Source organism: Mastigoproctus giganteus, chromosome 7 (genome assembly GCF_048544385.1).
Source record: "Mastigoproctus giganteus isolate SK-2022 chromosome 7, ASM4854438v1, whole genome shotgun sequence".
Classification (NCBI taxonomy): domain Eukaryota; kingdom Metazoa; phylum Arthropoda; class Arachnida; order Uropygi; family Thelyphonidae; genus Mastigoproctus; species Mastigoproctus giganteus.
The window spans coordinates 201,754,848-201,776,501 of NC_143581.1; the positions used below are offsets into that span (position 1 = coordinate 201,754,848).

At 38.3% G+C, this 21,654-nt stretch overlaps 2 protein-coding genes across 2 annotated transcripts in view; one reads left to right on the forward strand and one right to left on the reverse strand.

Moving 5' to 3' along the window:
* The window catches only part of LOC150083570 (general vesicular transport factor p115-like), a 114,960-nt gene extending 105,894 nt beyond the window's left edge, over nt 1-9,066 (reverse strand). The window contains exon 1 of the mRNA XM_090378525.1: nt 8,980-9,066. Within this exon, the coding sequence (XP_090234651.1) occupies nt 8,980-9,057 (78 nt within the window). The 5' untranslated portion in view covers nt 9,058-9,066. The remainder of the gene's footprint in view (nt 1-8,979) is intronic.
* A 378-nt stretch (nt 9,067-9,444) lies between these two features.
* On the forward strand, nt 9,445-10,639 carry Ppt1 (Palmitoyl-protein thioesterase 1). The gene has a single exon (XM_090377369.1). The coding sequence runs from the start codon at nt 9,714-9,716 to the stop codon at nt 10,635-10,637; it is 924 nt and encodes a 307-aa protein (XP_090233495.1). The 5' UTR covers nt 9,445-9,713; the 3' UTR covers nt 10,638-10,639.
* Nucleotides 10,640-21,654: the final 11,015 nt, after the last annotated feature.

Here is a 21,654-nt window from a genome sequence, read left to right on the forward strand (position 1 = left end):
CAAAACAGCAGCAACCCCCAAGGCAGAATGCGCTGGTCCCACAGGAACTAGTAGTTGTTGGTGACTCTATTGTCAGGGAAATGGGGAACATGCTTGTAAAAGGATAGGTGGAACAGGATAAGGGGCAAAGGTTGATGACGTTGTAGAGCGGATATCATCTTTTAAGGGCACAAAAGGTGATATAGTTGTACACGTTGGCACTAATGATATTAAGAGTAGGAGACCGGCAGAGGAGAATGGAAAAAAGTTTTTTTTTTTTCACTGCTTTTTTTCACTGTTGAAAAAAAGCCATAAATTAGGGTTGAATTTGAAAGTATCTGCAATTCTGCCAAGACATGATAGGAGGGAGTATATGATGAGAGCCTTGTCGATCAATTCAGCCCTGGAAAGATTGTGCAAGGCTCAAGAGGTAAAAATTTTTTCAGTCTGGTCTGTACTTGTTAACAGGAGAGACTGCTTCTACAGGGATGGGATACACTTAAATAGAAAGGGTGAAAGAATATTTGTTGATACTATCGAGGCAGTGTTAGGTGGGTCGGAAAACTGCTAGCTTGGGGGGATACAAGGACTAATAGATTAACAGTAGCCACTGGCAGAGGTGAAAGTGATTCTTGCACTGCTTCTATTGGAATGAGCAGCAGCCTGGAAAACAAGATGCAGAATATTTCAGAGACTGCTTGGAGTCAATGCCAGAGGTGTATTCAACACAACCCATGTGTTTAGTTAGGGTAGCTAAGAATAGGTACAGGTGCATGTATACTTGTGGGTACACCAATGCTAGGAGTTTGGTAAATAAATTTGATGAATTTGAGGTATTGCTAAAAACATCAAATGCAGATATTGTTGTTGTAAGGCACCTCCGTAGCCAGGTGGGAAGGAGCAGCAGTGCGTAGCACACGCTTCTTAATTAGACCGGGATTTGAGCCTGTCACCACCAAATATGAAGGATCCGGAAAGGTCAGGGAATGACCACCGCATATCACGGAGCAATATGGCCTTAGTTGCTAATGCTCCTAAAAACCAAATAACAAACAAACAAACAAACAAGCAAGCAAGCAGATATTGTTGGGATATCAGAGACGTGGTGTCACACAGATATAAGGAATGCAGAACTAGAATTTGGGGAGTATAATATGTACAGAAAGGACAGACAGGATAGGAAGGGAGGAGGTTTCTTAACTAATGCTATTAGTTAAGAAACACATAAAATCCAAAGAAGTGAAGCCAGTCGATATCGCTGGGTGGTGCAGTGTCGACTCAGTTTAGTGTGACATAAGCAATGGGAGATCAAAATTGAGAGTAGGAGTGTGCTATAGGCCTAATGACTCTGATGAGTATAATAAGAAACTGTACAGGGAAATAGAGTGGGCCAGTAAATCAGAGTCTTATAATGGGGGATTTTAATTTCCCAGATAGTGACTGAAATTTGTGGGTTGGTCACTCACACACTAGCAAGGCTTTTGTGGATTTATTGGATGATTGTTTTCTACATCAGCATGTTCGGGAAGCAACTAGAGGGAGTAATACTCTTGATCTGATTATCAGTAGTGATTCTTCATGCATCACGAATCTGCAGATAAAGGAACCACTAGGTGGCAGTGTTCACAGTGTGCTGAAGTGGGATTTACTCAAAGAGGTAACTACCATCAGGGGTAAAGGGGCGGGTTTTTGCTTTCGTAAAGGCAACTACAATGGTCTGACACAGTATTTAAATTCTATGCAGTGGGACCAACTGATGATGTTACCAACAGCAAATTCAAAATGGGAAGCATTCAAAGAACTTATCTTGGAAGCTACTAGGCTTTACATACCAACTAAGAAATACTGTTCAAGGTTTAGCCCTAAATGGATGTCAGATGAACTAATGAGACATATGGCAGAGAAGAAAAATGCATGGGATAAATATAAATAAACATGTGACACAGAAGCCTATGATAGATATAAGTTGGTCTATAATCAAGTTACAAAGGAGGTTAGGCAGGCGAAGGCAGATTACGAGAAATCTTTGGCAAAGGATGCAAAGAAAACAGCAAAGAGTTCTTTACTTATGTAAATTCTAGAAGGAAGAGGATGAATCAGATTGGTCCACTTGATATTCATGGTTCAACCGTTGATGATCCTGCTCAGGTAGCTCACAAACTACATGAATATTTTGCATCAACATTCACACATGAGGAGTTATTCAGGGAGGGGAATGCCAGATGTGTATTCAACTCTGGCAGTAAGCTAGATAATCCTGTAATAACTGAGAGTTAAAGTGGAGGAGAAATTGTTGAAGATAAACACAAGAAAGGCACCTAGGGTGGATGGGATCTATCCAGTCATATTAAAGGAGGTAGCAAAGGAAGTAAGCAAACCCTTAGCCATAATTATGAGAGCTTCCTTGGACTCAGGGGAGGTACCCATAGACTGGAGTTGTGCAAATGTGACCCCAATTCACAAAGGAGGATCAAAGGCTGACACAAGTAATTATAGACCTGTGAGTTTAACTTCTGTTACAGGAAAATTAATGGAGGCACTGGTTAAAGAAGCACTGCAGGATCATCTAAACAAGACTTCAGTTATAGCTCGGACACAGCATGGTTTTGTTAAGGGGAAGTCTTGCCTGACCAATTTGATTGGATACTATGATGCAGTCACAAAAGAAATGGATGCAGGGAATAACTTTGATATTATATATTTGGATCTTAAAAAGGCTTTTGATACTGTTACACATGGAAGACTGCTGCACAAACTGGAGCAGTGCGGCACTGGAGGCAAATTGCTGCTATGGATAAAGGGGTGGTTGAGGGAGAAAAGACAGAGAGTGGTAATCAATGGACACTGCTCATCAACAGGATTTGAAAAGGTTGAGCAGATGGGCTGAGAAGTGGCAAATGAAGTTTAACATTGACATATGGGGAAACAGCAACCCAGAGCAACGTATCAACTCTGTGGTACTACACTGACAGTGGTAGAGAATGAAAGGGACATGGGGGTAATTGTGCAGGCAGATATGAAGTTCTCTGAGCAGTGCAGACGGGCTGCAAGAGTAGCTCATGGTGTCTTGTCAATGATATACAGGAATTTTTCTAGCAGGGATAAGGATGTGATTATTCCCTTGTATAAGGCAGTGGTCAGGCGACACCTTAAGTACTGTATACAGGTCTGGAGGCCTCATTTCAAGAAGGATGTAGAGCTGCTGGAACGAGTACAGAGAAGGGCAACAAGACTAGTGAATGGAACAAGGGGTTGCTCTTACAAAGAAAGGTTTAAGTTTTGCAAATTACAGTATGCGGAGACTAGGCACCGGCGAGGTGATCTGATAGAGGTGTATAAAGCCTGAATGGTTTGAGTATGCTCAATGCCGATGGGATTCTTCCTCTTGCTCAAAATAATCACCTGAGAGGGCATAGATGTGCGGAAATTTGCCTTTAGCCAGCAGGTAGTTGGTTAGTGGAACAGACTTCCACCCTTGTTGTGGAAGTTGATAGCCTAAATAAATTTAAGGCTCAGCTGGACAGGTATTTCGAACGAATGGAGGGGTGAAATGGGAGTGGTTTTTTTTTTTTTTTTTTTTTTTTTTGGCTGATGCTGCATAAGCTTGCTTTCTTGCATCACATGCCTCTACTAATGTTAATGCTAATAGCAACTGTTAAAATAATAAGTTTGGAGAAAGAAGGAAAGACAAGAAGAGTTTGTATATATGAGGTAGAATTAATAAGTCTGTTAAAAAGTGTCAAGCTGGATGAGTATAAATTACACAAAATACCCAAACTAATAGGAGAAGGATAACAGAAATTGGAGATGTTGAAGCCATGAGAAAGAGAAATAATGTGAATATCCTAATGAGATAATGAATTAAACAAAATTATAGGCTGAATTGAATAGCCAATCAGAGAGAAGTGATTAAATTAATATGCGGAGTAATAACCAGCATCAAATATGGGTGGGCAAATTTGGTCTGAGTAAGGGGTAGAGAAATTATAAAATTAAAATCTGATGTTAGCTAATATCAGATTTTAATTTTATAAGTTAACATCAGATTTTAATTTTATAATTTCTCTACCCCTTACTCGGACCAAATTTGCCCACCCATATTTGATGCTGGCTATTACTCCGTAAATTAATTTAATCATTTTTGCTTTACAACTCCCTTCTCTCTAATTGGATATTCAATTCAGCCTATAATTTTGCTTAATTCATTATTTCATTAGGATATTCATATTGTTTCTCTTTCTCATGCCTTCAACATCTGATACTATATAAGCTTGCTTTCTTGCATCATGTGCTCTTGCGAATGCTAATAACATTCAATGTGATTTTTTTTAGAAACAGAATAAGTATAAATCTAAAAACTGAAGCAATGAAAAGTTAATTTTACATATTCAAAAACCATTTCTTCATTGTCATACTGATTAATTTTTGCTCTTTTTTTTTCAAGATTTGTAAATAATAAGGAACTGATGGGTATATCCAATCCCCATACATTATAGTAGACAAAACTTTGAATATCATAATTTATGTAACAAATTGCATGGTCATAAAAGGTAATTTTTAAATTTATTAGAACGAATCAAGAAATGTTATGTTTAACATTCGAATAATAAATGGTATTAATATTTTTTCTTGCTAACATTTCTCCATGGTATTCCTTTTTATATACAACACGTGCCCAGTTGACACTGTTGTTCCATATTGTGCATTTTTACAAAAATTTCAGTATCCATTCTTAAAATTCTGGATTACAAGTTTTCTTTATGTCACCATGAATTCTTGCATTTTACAGCAACAGTAGTGGTAATAATTGCCTAAGGGCCAGAGGTGTGAGCAACGTGTACCCAGTTGAGTGATATCTGTACTTCCCTGGCAATAAGCAATTTGTTGAGGTAAGCTGAAGGATTAACACAAGAAGCGATGCCGCTGTCCACATGCTGTTATTCTATGCACTCCCATTGATTTACATTGTTCATTTACACTACCTGTAGCTGCTGGTCCCAAGTTAGCATGCCACCTGCATTATACATGAGAGCACCCTTACAGTGGATGAAATTCTGCAGGTCATTGAATACACAAGACGAGATATATGATATCTCAATCCACCAAATCATTACATAGGCCATACAGCTTAAAGTTTTAACTTCTGTATACCATATAACAACCTGCATGAAACTGTTTTCATTACTCACAAGTGAGGAAGTTATTCTGACCCACCTTTGCATCTGACACAGCTCACTCACATACTCTTTGTTGCTGAGGGCTACTGATATTCCCCCATGCGAGCATTGGGAAGAACTTTTTCTATCTGGTATATACTTTTTGAATACTCACATTTTAGAAATGAACTGCATGCCTTGTTCACCAATTTTAAACATCTTCCTGAGCCCTCTACACTTGACAGATTTTAACTGACCACGACAACATATTTGAAGTATTCTCCTTTTTAAGAACGACAAATCTGTACCAGTCACAATATAACCAACTATTTTACCCCCCCCCCCAAATTACCACTTCATTCTATTTGGTAATTGTATATATGACACGTCTATGAGTACAATGAACAATTGTACAGAGAAATAGAGTGGGCCAGTAAATCAGAATGTCTTATAATGGGGGATTTTAACTTCCCAGATATTGACTGGAACTTGTGGGTTGGTCACTCACACACTAGTCAGACTTTTGTGGATTTATTGGATGATTGTTTTCTGCAGCAGCATGTTCGAGAGGCAACCAGAGAAAGTAATACTCTTGATCTGGTTATCAGCAGTGATCATTCGTGTATTAAGAATTTGCAGATAAAGGAACCACTAGGTGGCAGTGATCACAGTGTGCTGAAGTGGGATTATACATGCTGAAGTATACATGCTCATGCCATACCCTGGCAGACATACCAGGGTATGTCTGCCAGGGGCAAAGGTTGATGACGTTGTAGAGCGGATATCATCTTTCAAGGGCACAAAAGGTGATATAGTTGTACACGTTGGCACTAATGATATTAAGAGTAGGAGACCGGCAGAATTACTCAACAAGTACAGGTCACTGTTGAAAAAAAGCCGAGAATTAGGGTTGAATTTGAAAGTGTCTGCAATTCTGCCCAGACACGATAGGAGGGAGTATATGATGAGAGCCTTGTCGATCAATTCGGCCCTGGAAAGATTGTGCAAGGCTCAAGGGGTAGAATTTTTTTCAGCCTGGACTGTACTTGTTAACAGGAGAGATTGCTTCTACAGGGATGGGATACACTTAAATAGAAAGGGTGCAAGAATATTTGCTGATGCTATCGAGGCAGATAATTTATATGCATCCCATGCATTTTTCTTCTCTGTCACGAGTCTCATTAGTTCATTTGATAACCATTTAGGCCTAAACCTTGAACAATATTTCTTCATCGGTATGAAAAGTCTAGTAGCTTCCACGATTAATTCCTTGAATGCTTCCCACTTAGAATTTACTGTTTGTAACATCGTCAGTCGATCCCACTGTACAGAATTTAAAAACTGTCTGAGACCACTGTACTCCCCTTTACGGAAGCAAAAACCCTTTCCTTTACCCCTGACGGTAGTTACATCTACATTCACATTTTTGCATCTACATTCACACGTGAGGAATCATTACAGTTTGAAAATGGAAGAAGGTTATCAAATTGTAGCAGTGTGCTTAATGATTTTGTAATAACTGAGAGCAAAGTGGAGGAGAAATTGTTGAAGTTAAACATAAGAAAGGCACCTGGGGCGGATGGGATCTATCCAGTTATATTAAAGGAGGCGGCAAAGCAACTAAGCAAACCCTTAGCCATAATTATGAGAGCATCCTTGGATTCAGGGGAGGTTCCCACGGACTGGAGATGTGCAAATGTATCCCCAATTCACAAAGGAGGTTCGAAGGGTGACACGAATAATTACAGACCAGTTAGTTTAACTTCTGTTCCGGGTAAAATAATGGAGTCACTGGTTAAAGATGCATTGCAGGATCATCTAGACAAGACTGCAGCAATAATTCAGACACAGCATGGGTTTGTTAAGGGAAAGTCTTGTCTGACAAATTTGATTAGTTATTATGATGTGGTCACAAAGGAACTGGATGCAAAAAATTATTTTGATATCATATACTTGGATTTCAGGAAAGCTTTTGACACTGTTGCGCATGGAAGACTACTGTACAAATTGGAGCAGAATGGTATTAAGGGTAAGTTGCTACAATAGATAAAAGGATGGTTAAGTGGGAGAAGACAGAGGGTGGTAATCAATGGGTGCTGCTCTTCGTGGACTAATGTTATTAGTGGAGTCCCACAGGGTTCGGTGTTGGGTCCACTGTTGTTTTGTGTATTTATCAATGATATTGATGAAGGTATATCAGGCTTAATGTCGAAGTTTGCAGATGACACGAAGGTTGGCAGGGTTGTTAATGACAGTAATGGCAGTGTGCTACTGCAACAGGATCTAGATAATTTGGGCAGATGGGCTAAGAAGTGGCAACTGAAGTTTAACGTTGACAAATGCAAAGTACTGCATATGGGTAGAAGTAACCCCAGAGAAACGTACCAACTGTGTGGTACTACACTTAAGGTGGTAGAAAATGAAAAAGACCTGGGAGTAATTGTGCAGTCAGATATGAAGTTTTCTGAGCAATGTAGACAGGCTGCTAGGGCAGGTCATGGGGTTTTGTCAATGATATATAGGAATTTTGCTAGCAGGGAAAAGGAGGTGATTGTCCCTCTGTATAAGGCAATGGTCAGGCCACGCCTTGAGTACTGCGTAGAGGTCTGGAGGCCTCATTTTAGGAAGGATGTAGATTTGCTTGAGCGTGTACAGAGAAGAGCAACACGATTGGTGAGGGGAATGAAGGGATCCTCTTACCAAGAGAGGCTTAAGTTCTGCAAATTGCAGTGGCTGGAGACTAGGCACCTGCGCGGTGATCTGATTGAGGTCTATAAGGCCTTGAATGGGTTGAGCACGCTGAATTCTGATGGGATCCTCCCACTTGTTCAGAATATGAACCTACGGGGACATAAGTTCAAATTAAGAAAGGATAGATGTAGAATAGATGTGCGGAAATTTGCCTTTAGCCAGCGGGTGGTTAATTGCTGGAACAAACTTCCATCTGTCGTTGTGGAAGTTGATAGGTTAAATAAATTTAAGGAGGAACTGGACAGGCAATTGGAGGGTATGGTGTGATTTTTTTTTTTTTTTTTTTTTGGCTGATGCTGCATAAGCTCCTACACTTGCTTTCTTGCATCAAGTGCCACTACTACTACTACTACTATTTTAAATGTTAAACTGTTTTTGTTTATTATCCCAAGAAATTCCGATTTTTTTATCCAGCAAAGCAGTCAAACCAAACAGACAAAATATGCAATTTATGGGCTTGATGCACACAGGTAGATGAGGTTATTTTTGGTTAACCCAAATATGAAAATGATAGACAGTTTTTGTGGACTCCCTCCTTGGTTGCTTAGTCAGCATGATAGCCACCATCTAAGTTCGATTTCGGCAATGGATGGAGGGATTTCTTAAGTCCTCTTCAATTGAGGCTATAGACTGCTGATCTCAGGAGGGGAGGTTAGAGTTTTCCACGTGAACAGGTTTTGCAACCTGCACAATATAAAAATCAACCGGGAACACGTTTCACTGATCTACACATAAACGGATATAGGCGAAAGGCTCCAGTGCCGTTTATCCTTTTTTTTTCCTTTTCCTGTGGACTCCCTGTTGTATTGAATATAACACTCCACATTTTTTGAGGGAAAGGCAAAAAATTGTTTAAAATGGTGTAATTAAAAATTATACTGTCTATCACTTTATCGTGTAATAAGAACAAATATCTTTAAAAACAGCGGTCTTATTATTCAAAAAATATATTTCAGAACACCTATTCAATATTGCGTCGCAGACTGAGCAAAATCTTAGCAGAAAACAAAATCTCTATGGAAAATAATAATATTGTGTAGTTGCATCGATACATACAGCTAAAACAGAAAAGGGCCAGAGAGAGGCTACTTACGGTGTCAGCTCCTGTGGGGCACTGAAATCCCTGTTGAGCTCCTAACATCGACTTTAATCCACTTGTAAAATAATCCATGATCCTTACATATACGACATTACGTTGGCTTCTTTACCTAGAAATATCTTTTAATTTTGTAGAACATCAAACATTGCTCGTTATTCGTATCATCTACCGTAGGTATAACTAAATGTCAAATACCTTAAGTTTGTTTCATTCATTGTTTCTGCAATAACAGCACGTGAGTAATAGTATATATTTTATATAACTGACATAGCGATAAGTTTGTTCACCATTTAAATTTCCTTAGCCATTTTAGAGCACTCATTCGTATATCAACAAAATTACCAAAATTATCCACCCATGCGGTCTTAGCGCCCTCTGTTTCACTTCCTGTTGTTGACAATTTTGTCTTCTGATAAAAAAAAATGTGTGGTCACATGTTCTTGTCACAAGTTATGCAGATAACTATATTATAGTTACGAAGTTGTTTTATTATATTTTGCCAGTCCTTCGCTGTGTGTTGGTGTTTTTTCTTTTTTAAATAAATTCAGTGGAAGATTGAATTCTAGTTAAACGTCACGTGAGACTTTCATCTGTACCGGCTCATATTTCTCTGCTGAATTTTTGTCATCTGCTCGATTTCTTGCAGGCCTAAGTTCGTAGCGTATTTTTATGAGAGAGGAAAAAATATATTTTTTGAACTTTACTGTTGTGATAATTGTTTGTAAAAGATGACAACGAAAGTTTTTTATGGTGTTGCTGTTATGTTAGTGTTATTAAATTACAACTGTCGTTCTGAACCAGCTTCGACTACTCCAAGTCCACCTTTACCAATTGTATTGTGGCATGGTATGGGAGATAGCTGCTGCAATCCAATGAGTCTTGGAGCATTTAAAAAAATCTTAGAAGAAAAAATACCAGGAGTGTATGTTAAATCTTTGGAAATTGGCAGTAATATGTTAGAAGATATGGAAAATAGTTATTTTATGAATGTTAACAGGCAAACTGAACTTGTGTGCCAGCAGCTGGAAGTAGATAGTACCTTACAAAATGGTTACAATGCAATTGGTTTTTCTCAGGGTGGGCAGTTTCTTCGGGCTGTTGCACAGCGATGCCCACAACCACCCATGGTAAACCTTATATCATTTGGAGGTCAGCATCAGGGAGTATATGGGATTCCAAAATGCTTTGGTGATAATACCACAATATGTAATTATATCCGTAAGCTACTTAATTATGGGGCCTATATTAGCTGGATCCAGGATTCTCTAGTTCAAGCAGAATATTGGCATGATCCTCTAAATGAAGCTGAATATAAAGCGAAGAGTGTTTTCCTTGCAGATATTAATAATGAAAGAATGAAGAATGAAACTTACAAAGAAAACCTAATGAAACTTAATAACTTTATAATGGTGAAATTTTCAGAAGACTCATTAGTGGATCCACCAGATAGTGAGTGGTTTGGATTTTATAAACCTGGACAGGGGAAAGAAGTGTTTAGTTTACAGAACAGTACTCTGTATCAAGAAGATTGGCTGGGTCTGAAGAAAATGGATGAGGATGGAAAACTTCATTTTCTTCTAGCCATAGGAGACCATTTACAGATTGATATACAGTGGTTTACTGAAAATATAATTGAGAAGTTTTTGAAATAATAGCACAGTTTAACACAAAAAGATTTGTTAAATTTTCAAAAGTATTATTGTTATCAATTTCTATTGAAAAAAGAGAATTTCAGAAAATGTTACCTTAATGAAGTGTAATTTTTTTCACCATTCAGTTAGTGTTAGTTTTTAAAAGCTAAAACCATTTGCTGTTTTTAAAATATTTTGTTGTTGTGTAGTATGAGATTCTTGCAGTACATTTTTAAAAAAATTCCAGTTTGAATGCTTAATTTTTCATTTATTTTTTTACTATGAGTAAAGAGTGTGTTTTTCCAAACTTATATACCCATTTAAAAAAAAAGTGTGCGTAAAATTGATTAATCAGGAAATAATGAGTTGCTGATTTCATTAACACAATTCAACATGTAGAAGTAAAAATACTTAATGTATTCTAATAGCGATTTTATATAAAAAAAAATTATGAAATATTTTGTTTAATATTTTTTCAGTATTTATTTTAATGTGAGAGAGAACGTTTTTGTTATTTAGTAACACTACTGAATAAACTGATGACTGGCTTCTAGTAAGACTGGGTATACAAATTATACTTTAAATGAAAACCAGTGTGGTGATGGACTTTATAAAAGAAGGGAATATGTCTAATTGTTAAACTATGGTAAAATCTTGCTTTAATGACCTTATGGGAGTGAAGCCTGTCTACTAAAATCTGATTGTTAATCTTGAAAGAAATACAGATGCTATAGTTGTTAAAATGTTGAGAAAAAGTGCTATACTAAAAACATTAAATGTTGTTTAAATAATGCATTTCACTGCACTTATTGTGGGGAGTAGAAGAATTTGAAAATTTTTTGTTGTATTAGTAGTGGCAAATGATGCAAGGAAGCAAGCTTATGCAGCATCAGACAAAAAAAAAAACCCTCTGCAAACCAAAGAATCTAACAGTTTCTCTAATCCTCAAATTTATTTAAACTACCCACTTTCACACCAGATGGTTATTGTCTGGCTGAAAGCAAATTTTCACTCTTCTTTCCTGCATCCATCCTTTTTCAATTGAAGTTTATGTTCCCTTATGCATTGTCCAGCAAAGAGTAAAGAAACCATCATCATTTAGTTTACTGAATCCATTTAAAGCCTTAAGCAATTCAGTCTGGTCTCGCAGTTACCTAGTTTCCAAGTGCTGCAATTTGGAGAACTGAAGAGGCTTCTTCAGAGAACTTTGCAGAAGTATGCTTGCCAGAGGCTCAGATGACTCCATACTCTGATTCAAGGTGACGTTGAAGAAAATCCTGGCTCTATGACAGTCTGCTTTATTGTAAAAATATTTTAATTGATGATAAATGCCATCACAGTTGCATCATTAAATCCTGTAAAGACAATAAGTCTGGTTCAGTGGATGTTGTACATTAAATTGAGGGCTTACTGCACCAGTTTTAGTTGCATACATACATTCTGGCTCAATTTTGCAGAAGCCTTCACTAGTCATAGATTCTGCTAGTCATTTGTATTTGTGGATGACATTGAAGAAATAGCAAGTGCAGTACTACATTCTGTCAGTAGTACCAGTGGCTAGTTATACACATTAATATTACAGCAATTAATGTAGTATTACTGTAAATAAATTCCTGTACAAATAATCTGACCTGGCATGTTGATTAATTGTAATAACATTATAAATGCACTCATTTTGAGAAAAATGGTTATTATTGCCTGATAGCAAAACTTCTGAATTTTTGATAAACATTCATTTAATCAATATTCTTGACCCTCCTCTCCCCCTCTGGTCTGTACGCTAAATATAAGCTACTTCATGAAGAATAACAAACTGATATTTAACAGTAATAATACATTAATTATTGTGATGTTAGTATATATTACTGGTCTGTTACTGTGAATACATCTAATTGTTAAACTACTGGTTTTGAATGCATGACTGATGAATATCTGGTAGAATATGTAGGGGAGTGTGTGCTGCCAATTTGTTAATAAGGGACTTGCTGAAGAAGAATTTCAGCTAAGTCATTCCTGGTTAAAATAGTGTGTTAAATTGTATCCAACAAATTTTTTAACAAGGAGCTCAGATAATCCCCAAAAATTTAATACAGGACTTATGTGAGTTCCTCTCATGTGCCCCTCCTGAGTCTGTGCCTGGAATAATACCACAGTCATCAATTCCAAAATTATGCCCACATTCCATAACATTTTGAATATTAATCAGAGTCTGAAGAGTCATTATCTTTTTCCTCAACTATTTTTTTTTTTTTTTTTTTTAAAGTTATATGTACAGGACATAAGTCCTTTAAACCAGTGGTATCTAACCCTTTTGCAAATAAGGGCTGTATTGAAAATTTCAGAACAGGGTATGATTGTGTGGCCTAGAGGCAGTTCTGGCTACTCTATGCAGACAAAAGAACAGCCTGTATGGAGACAAAATATTCAACTGTGATGTTCTGCGTCATAAAAATTTTTAGGGATAGACTAGATCCAGCATGTCAGTTACAGATTGGCTGCCATTTTAAACATGCATAAGTAACACAAAACAGATGTTTTCTTTTAAAAACAGTGACATCAAATCATTAAAGGGTTTGACAAGGCGCACCTTGAATTCTAGAAAATGTGTGATAAAAACACTTCCCCCAAATGGAAAAGATTTTCTCTTCTGGAGTCATTTAACCATTCCCACTTTTATGTCTAGGAGTCATTTCTTCCTTATCAAGTAGTGGAGTTCTCCTACAGATAACACAATGATATTGTGGAAAATTGAGTCTTTTTTTTTTTTTTTTCCAGGGGGCACTTCACCCCCTGGTAAAAAGATAATTCTTGCCATCTATCAAAATAAAGCAAATTCCCCTTAAAAGGAGAACCAACTATATTTTACATTTCCAACATTTACATGAATATTACATGTGGCGCCTCCATAGCCAGGTGGGCAGGAGCAGTGGTGCGTAGCACACGCTTCTTGATTAGACCGGGGTTCGAGCCCATAACCACCAAATACGGAGGACGCGGAAGGTCAGGGAATGACCACCGCATATCTCCAGCCCTGATAACGGGTGAGGGTTGGCGTCAGGAAGGGCATCCGGCTGTAAAAATTGCATGCCAAAACCCCATATATAATGGGAAAAAGCGAGGACAAAATAAAAAAAAAAAAACATGAATATTACATGTCAAAAATATGGCAAAAACAACATGCAAATAACAATAACATGACATTATTTTTTTAAGTATTTTCTATGATATTTATGAAACGTAGATAAGGAATTACCCTATCCCTTCAATTTGGGACCTGTTGTGCCACCAATTGGGCAGCTAGAAGAAATCTTTAAAGGACTTTCTGACTAGTATAGTAAACATTCATTTCTCCTTCCCCTACAGTGCAAGACTTATTAGCCTAAAGTAAAAATATTAAATACTTCCATTAATTATGGCCACCAAAACAATTCAAGGTTAGCATAGTAAATCACTGCAGGTCACCATGATTTCCTGTAATGTCTGCTTTTCCACCATACAAAAGATTTACTCCTTGTGATAAGAAATACCAGTTGTCAATGCATATCAAATAAAAGCAAACATTAGTGCTTGTTTTTCTTTGTTTTGCAAAACATTTACTGACCAGTAAGCTGCAAGTATATTTGCTATGTTTTATGATGTGACTTTCTTTTCCTTCTTTCCATGAGTTTTGCCTTACTATTTCAAGCCAACCTGGGCATGCAAGAAAAGGTCCTATCATGATTGGTTAGCCTGCCCACATGATTGTGGGCATGCTTGTGACAGTTTTACACTTGTATCACCCTATTATTATACCACTACTAACATTTGTTAACAGTAAACAAGTAAAGTGATTAAAGCAATTCAGAAACATTAGACTGAGAATAATAATTATTTTGGGGCACTTAGTTAACTATTTCTTCTCTTGTCTGACAAAATGCTGTGATCTCTTGTAAAGGTTGCATAGCTATAAACTATATGAATTTCATAAACTGGCCTGAGTTATTGGCTGCATGTATCTGATTCAAATTTAAGATAAATGGCAGACAGCGATGGGCCCACAATTTTCTAAATGGGGAGTCATTGATGTTAGGGGGGGGGGCTTAAGCAGTGTTCTAGAGAACTGTCAAGCTTTGATCATCATGTAAAAAAATACACATTATTTTGATCATAAGGGGATGGCTACAGCTATAGCCCCTACCTGGGATCATTCTTGTTGTGAGTTAATAGTCATGAGTTAAAGTTGTGAACAGATTGTAAATAGAGTTCCTTGTTTGACTATGAGCTTTATGGAACTAAATAAAATTTGTTTGTTTATGGGCTTTACAGACAAGAGCAACAAAGCCTTAATGTGCCTGCTTAATAAGCAAAATTTCAGTGTAAAATGAAGCTTTTATCCATAGAGTCAAGATATACCAGACTTAATGTTATGGACTGAACTTTCACTTCCTTCAAAAAATGCATCCATCATCTTCAGTTCCATCGAGGGCACTGCTGATTTCACATTTCAGAAAGATTTGGCAAATGTCTTGTGTTCCAAAAAAAAAACAAACCCCATAAATTTTTCACCCATTTGAATGCCTGTTGGTCACTTTAGCATTAGTAGAGGCATTTGATGCAAGAAAGCAAGCTTATGCAGCATCAGCCAAAAAAAAAAAAAAAACCCACTTCCACTTCACCCCTCTGTTCGTTCAAAATACCTGTCCAGCTGAGCCTTAAACTTATTTAGGCTATCAACCTCCACCACAAGGGATGGAAGTCTGTTCCACCAACCAACCACCCACTGGCTAAAGGCAAATTTCCACACGTCTATCCTACATCTGTCTTTCCTCAATTTGAATTTATGCCCTCTCAGGTGATTTTTCTGAGCTAGAGGAAGAATCCCATCAGCATTGAGCATGCTTAAACCATTCAAGGCTTTATACACCTCTATCAGATCACCTCGCTGGTGCCTAGTCTCCAGACACTGTAATTTGCAAAACTTAAGCCTTTCTTCGTAAGAGCACCCCTTTGTTCGATTCACTAATCTTGTTGCCCTTCTCTGGGCGCCTCCGTAGCCAGGTGGGAAGGAGCAGCAGTGCGTAGCACACGCTTCTTGATTAGACCGGGGTTCGAGCCCGTCACCACCAAATACGGAGGATGCGGAAAGGTCAGGGAATGACCACCGCATATCTCGGAGCAATATGGCCTTAGTTGCTAATGCTCCTAAAAACTAAAATAACATAACAACAGCCCTTCTCTGTACTCGTTCCAGCAGCTCTACATCCTTCTTGAAATGAGGCCTCCAGACCTGTATACAGTACTCTAGGTGTGGCCTGACCATTGCCTTATACAATGGAATAATCACCTCCTTATCCCTGCTGGAAAAATTCCTGTATATCATTGACAATAATCCATGAGCTACTCTTGCAGCCCGTCTGCACTGCTCAGAGAACTTCATATCTGCCTGCACAACCACCCCCAAGTCCCTTTCATTCTCTACCACTGTCAGTGTAGTACCACAGAGTTGATACGTTGCTCTGGGGTTGCTGTTTCCCATGTGTAGTACTTTACATTTGTCAATGTTAAACTTCATTTGCCACCTCTCAGCCCATCTGCTCAACCTTTCCAGATCCTGTTGCAGCAGCATAGTGTCAGTAGTGTCCTTGACAACCCTGCCAACCTTTGTATCGTCTGCAAACTTGGACATTAAGCTTGATATACCATCATCAATATCATTTATAAATACAGAAAACAATAATGGACCCAACACTGAGCCCTGAGGGACTCCACTAATAACATTAGTCCACGATGAGCAGTGTCCATTGATTACCACTCTCTGTCTTCTCCCCCTCAACCACCCCTTTATCCATAGCAGCAATTTGCCTCCAATGTCACACTGCTCCAGTTTGTGTAGCAGTCTTCCATGTGCAACAGTATCAAAAGCCTTTCTAAGATCCAAGTATATAATATCAAAGTTATTCCCTGCATCCAGTTCTTTTGTGACTGCATCATAGTATCCAATCAAATTGGTCAGGCAAGACTTCCCCTTAACAAAACCATGCTGTGTCTGAGCTATAACTGAAGTCTTGTCTAAATGATCCTGCAGTGCTTCTTTAACCAGTGCCTCCATTACTTTTCCTGGAACAGAAGTTAAGCTCACAGGTCTATAATTACTTGTGTCAGCCTTTGATCCTCCTTTGTGAATTGGGGTCACATTTGCACATTTCCAGTCTATGGGTACCTCCCCTGAGTCCAAGGAAGCTCTCATAATTATGTCTAAGGGTTTGCTTACTTCCTTTGCTGCCTCCTTTAATATAACTGGATAGATCACATCCACCCCGGGTGCCTTTCTTGTGTTTATCTTCAACAGTTTCTCCTCCACTTTACTCCCAGTTATTTCAAGATTCTGTAGCTTACTGCTAGAGTTGAATACACCTCTGGCATTCCCCTTGCTGAATAACTCCTCATGTGTGAATGTCGATGCAAAATATTAATTTAGTTTGTTAGCTACCTGAGCAGGATCATCAACAGTTGACCCATCAATATCAAGTGGACCAATCTGATTCATCCCCTTCCTTCTAGAGTTTACATAAGTAAAGAACTCTTTGCTGTTTTTCTTTGCATCCCTTGCCAAGGATTTCTCGTAATCTGCCTTCGCCTGCCTAACCTCTTTTGTAACTTGGTTGCATATCAACTTGTATCTATCATAGGCTTCTGTGTCATGTGTTAATTTGTAAGTATCCCATGCATTTTTCTTCTCTGCCATATGCCTCATTAGTTCATCTGACATCCATTTTGGCCTAAACCTTGAACAATATTTCTTAGTTGGTATGTAAAGCCTAGTAGCTTCCAAGATAAGTTCTTTGAATGCTTCCCATTTTGAATTTGCTGTTGGTAACATCATCAGTTGGTCCCACTGTATAGAATTTAAATACTGTCTCAGTCCATCGTAGTCGCCTTTACGGAAGCAATAACCCTTCCCTTTACCCCTAATGGTAGTTACCTCTTTGAGTAAATCCCACTTCAGCACACTGTGATCACTGTCACCTAGTGGTTCATTTATCTGCAGATTCTTAATGCATGAAGAATCACTGCTGATAATCAAATCAAGAGTATTACTCCCTCTAGTTGCCTCCCGAACATGCTGATGTAGAAAACAATCATCCAATAAATCCACAAAAGCCCTGCTAGTGTGTGAGTAACCAGCCCCCAAATTCCAGTCAATATCTGGGAAATTAAAATCTCCCATTATAAGACTCTCTGATTTACTGGCCCACTCTATTTCCCTGTACAGTTCCTTATTATACTCATCAGAGTCATTAGGCCTATAGCACACTCCTACTCTCAATTTTGATCTCCCAATGCTTATGTCACACCAAACTGACTCAACACTGCACTGTCCAGCGATGTCGACTGGCTTCACTTCCTTGATTTTTATGTGTTTCTTAACTAACAGCATAACCCCTCCCCCCTTCCTATCCTGTCTATCCTTTCTGTAGACGTTGTACTCCCCAAATTGCAGTTCTGCATCCCTTATATCTGTGTGACACCACGTCTCTGATATCCCAACAATATCTGCCTTTGATGTTTTGAGCAATACCTCAAATTCATCAAATTTATTTACTAAACTCCTAGCATTGGTGTACACGCAAGTATACCTGCACCTGTTTCTATTCTTAGCTACCCTAACACAACCCATGTGTTTACTTGTACCGCAATGGCTCCCAGCAGTCTCTGAAATACCATGCATCTTGTTTTTCAGGCTTCTGCTCATTCTAATAGAAGCAGTGCAAGAATCTCTTTCACCTCTGCCAGTGGCTACTGTCAATCTATTGGTCTTTGTCTCCCCCCAAGCTAGCAGTTTTCTGACCCACCTAACACTGCCTCGATAGCATCAGCAAATATTCTTGCACCCTTTCTATTTAAGTGTATCCCATCCCTGTAGAAGCAATCTCTCCTGTTAACAAGTACAGTCCAGGCTGAAAAAAATTCTACCCCTTGAGCCTTGCACAATCTTTCCAGGGCCGAATTGATTGACAAGGCTCTCATCATATACTCCCTCTTATCGTGTCTGGGCAGAATTGCAGACACTTTCAAATTCAACCCTAATTCTCGGCTTTTGTTCAACAGTGACCTGTACTTGGTAATTCTGCCGGTCTCCTACTCTTAATATTATTAGTGCCAACGTGTACAACTATATCCCTTTTGTGCCCTTAAAAGATGATATTCGCTGTACGTCATCAACCTTTGCCCCTGGCAGACATACCCTGGTCCTGTTCCACCTATCTTTTTTACAAAGCATGTTCCCCGTTTCCCTGACAATAAAGTCACCAACAACTACTAGCTCCTTCGGGACCAGCGCATTCTGCCTTGGGGGGTTGCCTCTGTGTCACGCAATGCCCAAGTGCAAGCTCTGGCGTTGATGTGGGCAGCTGAGAGCTTGATGGGTCCCTCAATTTAGTTTCTTCGAGGGCATCCACCCTGTCCTTCAAGATCTCATATAGGCCCACAAGAACGCCGGGTTGTTGCCTGATATCGATACACTCCTTGCATCGCGCACACACAAAGAAATCCCCCTTGGCTGTATCATGTCCCGTACCCGATTGCTCTGCAAACATCAAGCAAACAGTGCATTTTATAAGGCTGTGAGTCAGAGGACAACTGCCCCCCTCAGTTCTGCTCTGAGCCACAGCACTTCCATTAGCTTGAGCCTTTGTTGGCAGTCGGGTTGTAATTTAGTGCCTCTATCCATTTGGCCCACTCATCATGCATGGTGGTTTACAGTAGGGTTTCTTACCAGGGAGGTTTGCCTACCAAGGGTGAGGTCAGTACCACCAAAATGCACTTTTTTTTTTTTCTTTCCCATGTTCATTTTCCAAATTGTAATGAGTGGCATCAAGGTCTTTTTCAAAATTGAATCTTCTGAACATGCACTTCAATTACAATTTTTGAAATTTTGCTGTTATCACCTGTGAGGTAGCAGGGCAAGATTGCATTAGCATTAGCATTAGTAGAGGCATTTGATGCAAGAAAGCAAGCTTTTGCAGCATCAGCCAAAAAAAAAAAAAAAAAAACCCACTTCCACTTCACCCCTCTGTTCGTTCAAAATACCTGTCCAGCTGAGCCTTAAACTTATTTAGGGGCAGTAGCTAAAAGTTATTGGAGGGGCAGTAACTAAAAAAAAGTTAAGAACTCTGACTGGCAATCAAATAAATGCATATAACATTTTGTTTATTCTTAAATAGAATAATATTAAAATTCACTACATTCATAAGGCTACTGTGTCCAAGTTTACCTAGATACATCCGGGTTTTAATTAACCAGTATATGTATGCAAAACTAATATCATTAATCTAAGAAAATATATGACAAGATTAAACAGCCTCCCTGGTATTTCACAGGTGATACATGAGAATGGGAGTTTTGATTGAGGTGCACAAAGCCTTAAATGGTTTGAGCAAGTTCAATGCTGATGGGATTCTTCCTCTTGCTCAGATTCCACACCTGAGGAGGAATAAATTCAAATTGAAGAAAGACAGTTGTAGAATAGATGTGTGGAAATTTGCCTTTAGCCAGAGGGTTGTTGCTTGCTGGAACAAACTTCCATTTGTCATTGTGGAAGTTCACACTTAAATAAATTCAAGGCTGAACTAGACAGACTTTTGGAGTGAATGGATGGGTGAAACAGGAAGGATTTTTTTTTTTTTTTGCCTAATGCTATATAAGCTTGCTTTCTTGCATCATATGCCTCTATTACTGCTAATGCTAATCACAGCCATAGAATGTTTGAAATATTGATCTTATCTTTCCAAATTAATTACTAATTAATTATAACAAAGAGTTTGACATTTCTATTGGTGATAAAATTCAGTACCAGATTGTCCAAATTAATTTGGGAAGGCCTCATATAGAGAGTTAGGGTGTGTGTGGACTAGCTGCATGTTCATTTGTACTTAATCTTATAGAGTACGCCTGAAAATATGCAGGATTTCATCATTAATTAATATCCTAATTCTTAGTATGGGACAATGTTTTGAAACACATGCTATGGCAGCATCATTCTGCACTTTCTGCCATACTTCTCACTGATAAATTATTGGGTTTTTTGAAAATTTGTGAAACATTTGTATCACATCAAATTGCTCCATTTTCTAATTTTTATTTAAATGCAAAGACTTATTTTGAGATTTTTTTTTTTTTTTGTTGCTTAACTTTTGGATAGCAATATAGCTATCATGTCTGGAGACAACAAAGAGTAACTGTATATATAGTTCAGACACAGCGTGGGTTTATTAAAGGGAAGTCTTGTCTGACCAATTTGATTGGATACTATGATGTGGTCACAAAGGAACTGGATGCAAAGAATAATTTTGATATACAAGCAACCCCGTATAACATGGTACTTCTTCAACATGGTTTCGCTCTAACACGATTGATAGATTGCAGCAATCCTTGCACAACACTGTACTTGTATAATATGGTTAGAGAATTTTGGCAAACTGTGCATAACAGGGTATTTTGAACTTTTGTGCAGGGAAAACCCTGCTATTATGTTGGATGTAATTTTTAAACATTTCCACTCATTTTGAATCCCCACTGTTGACCCACTATTCAAAACAAAAATTATTGAGAAATCTCTGTATTTTGTTGGGAAATCCCCATGTTACATTCTGTGCTATCGAACTTGTGCTTGTTGAACTTGTGCAAAATTCTAGATTTCAAACTTTATTACTATTGGATAGCATACCAGACCATCCAACCATTGAAGTTATATTCCTACCACCACAGTTGTACTAGGTTAATACAACTTCTTTCATTCAACCATAACATCAAGGCATTACATCAACCTTTAAAACTCATTACATCAGAAAATTGTTACAATGGATTTTGAAAAAAATTTATTCCGAATCTATTGAAGTACTGGAGGCATGGAACATTTCTCAATTGTGGACTGTATCAGAATCATAGCTTTATCGCTGAAAGATGTAAAATTCACATTAAATGCATGTTGAAAAACATATGGCCAGAGTCAGTTCATTCAGGAAATATGGTCGAGCAGGCAGCAAACTGAATCGGTGTG

Excerpts from the sequence above, each read along its gene's own strand:
- Ppt1 (XM_090377369.1), top strand. The coding sequence starts at position 9,714 with ATGACAACGAAAGTTTTTTATGGTGTTGCTGTTATGTTAGTGTTATTA.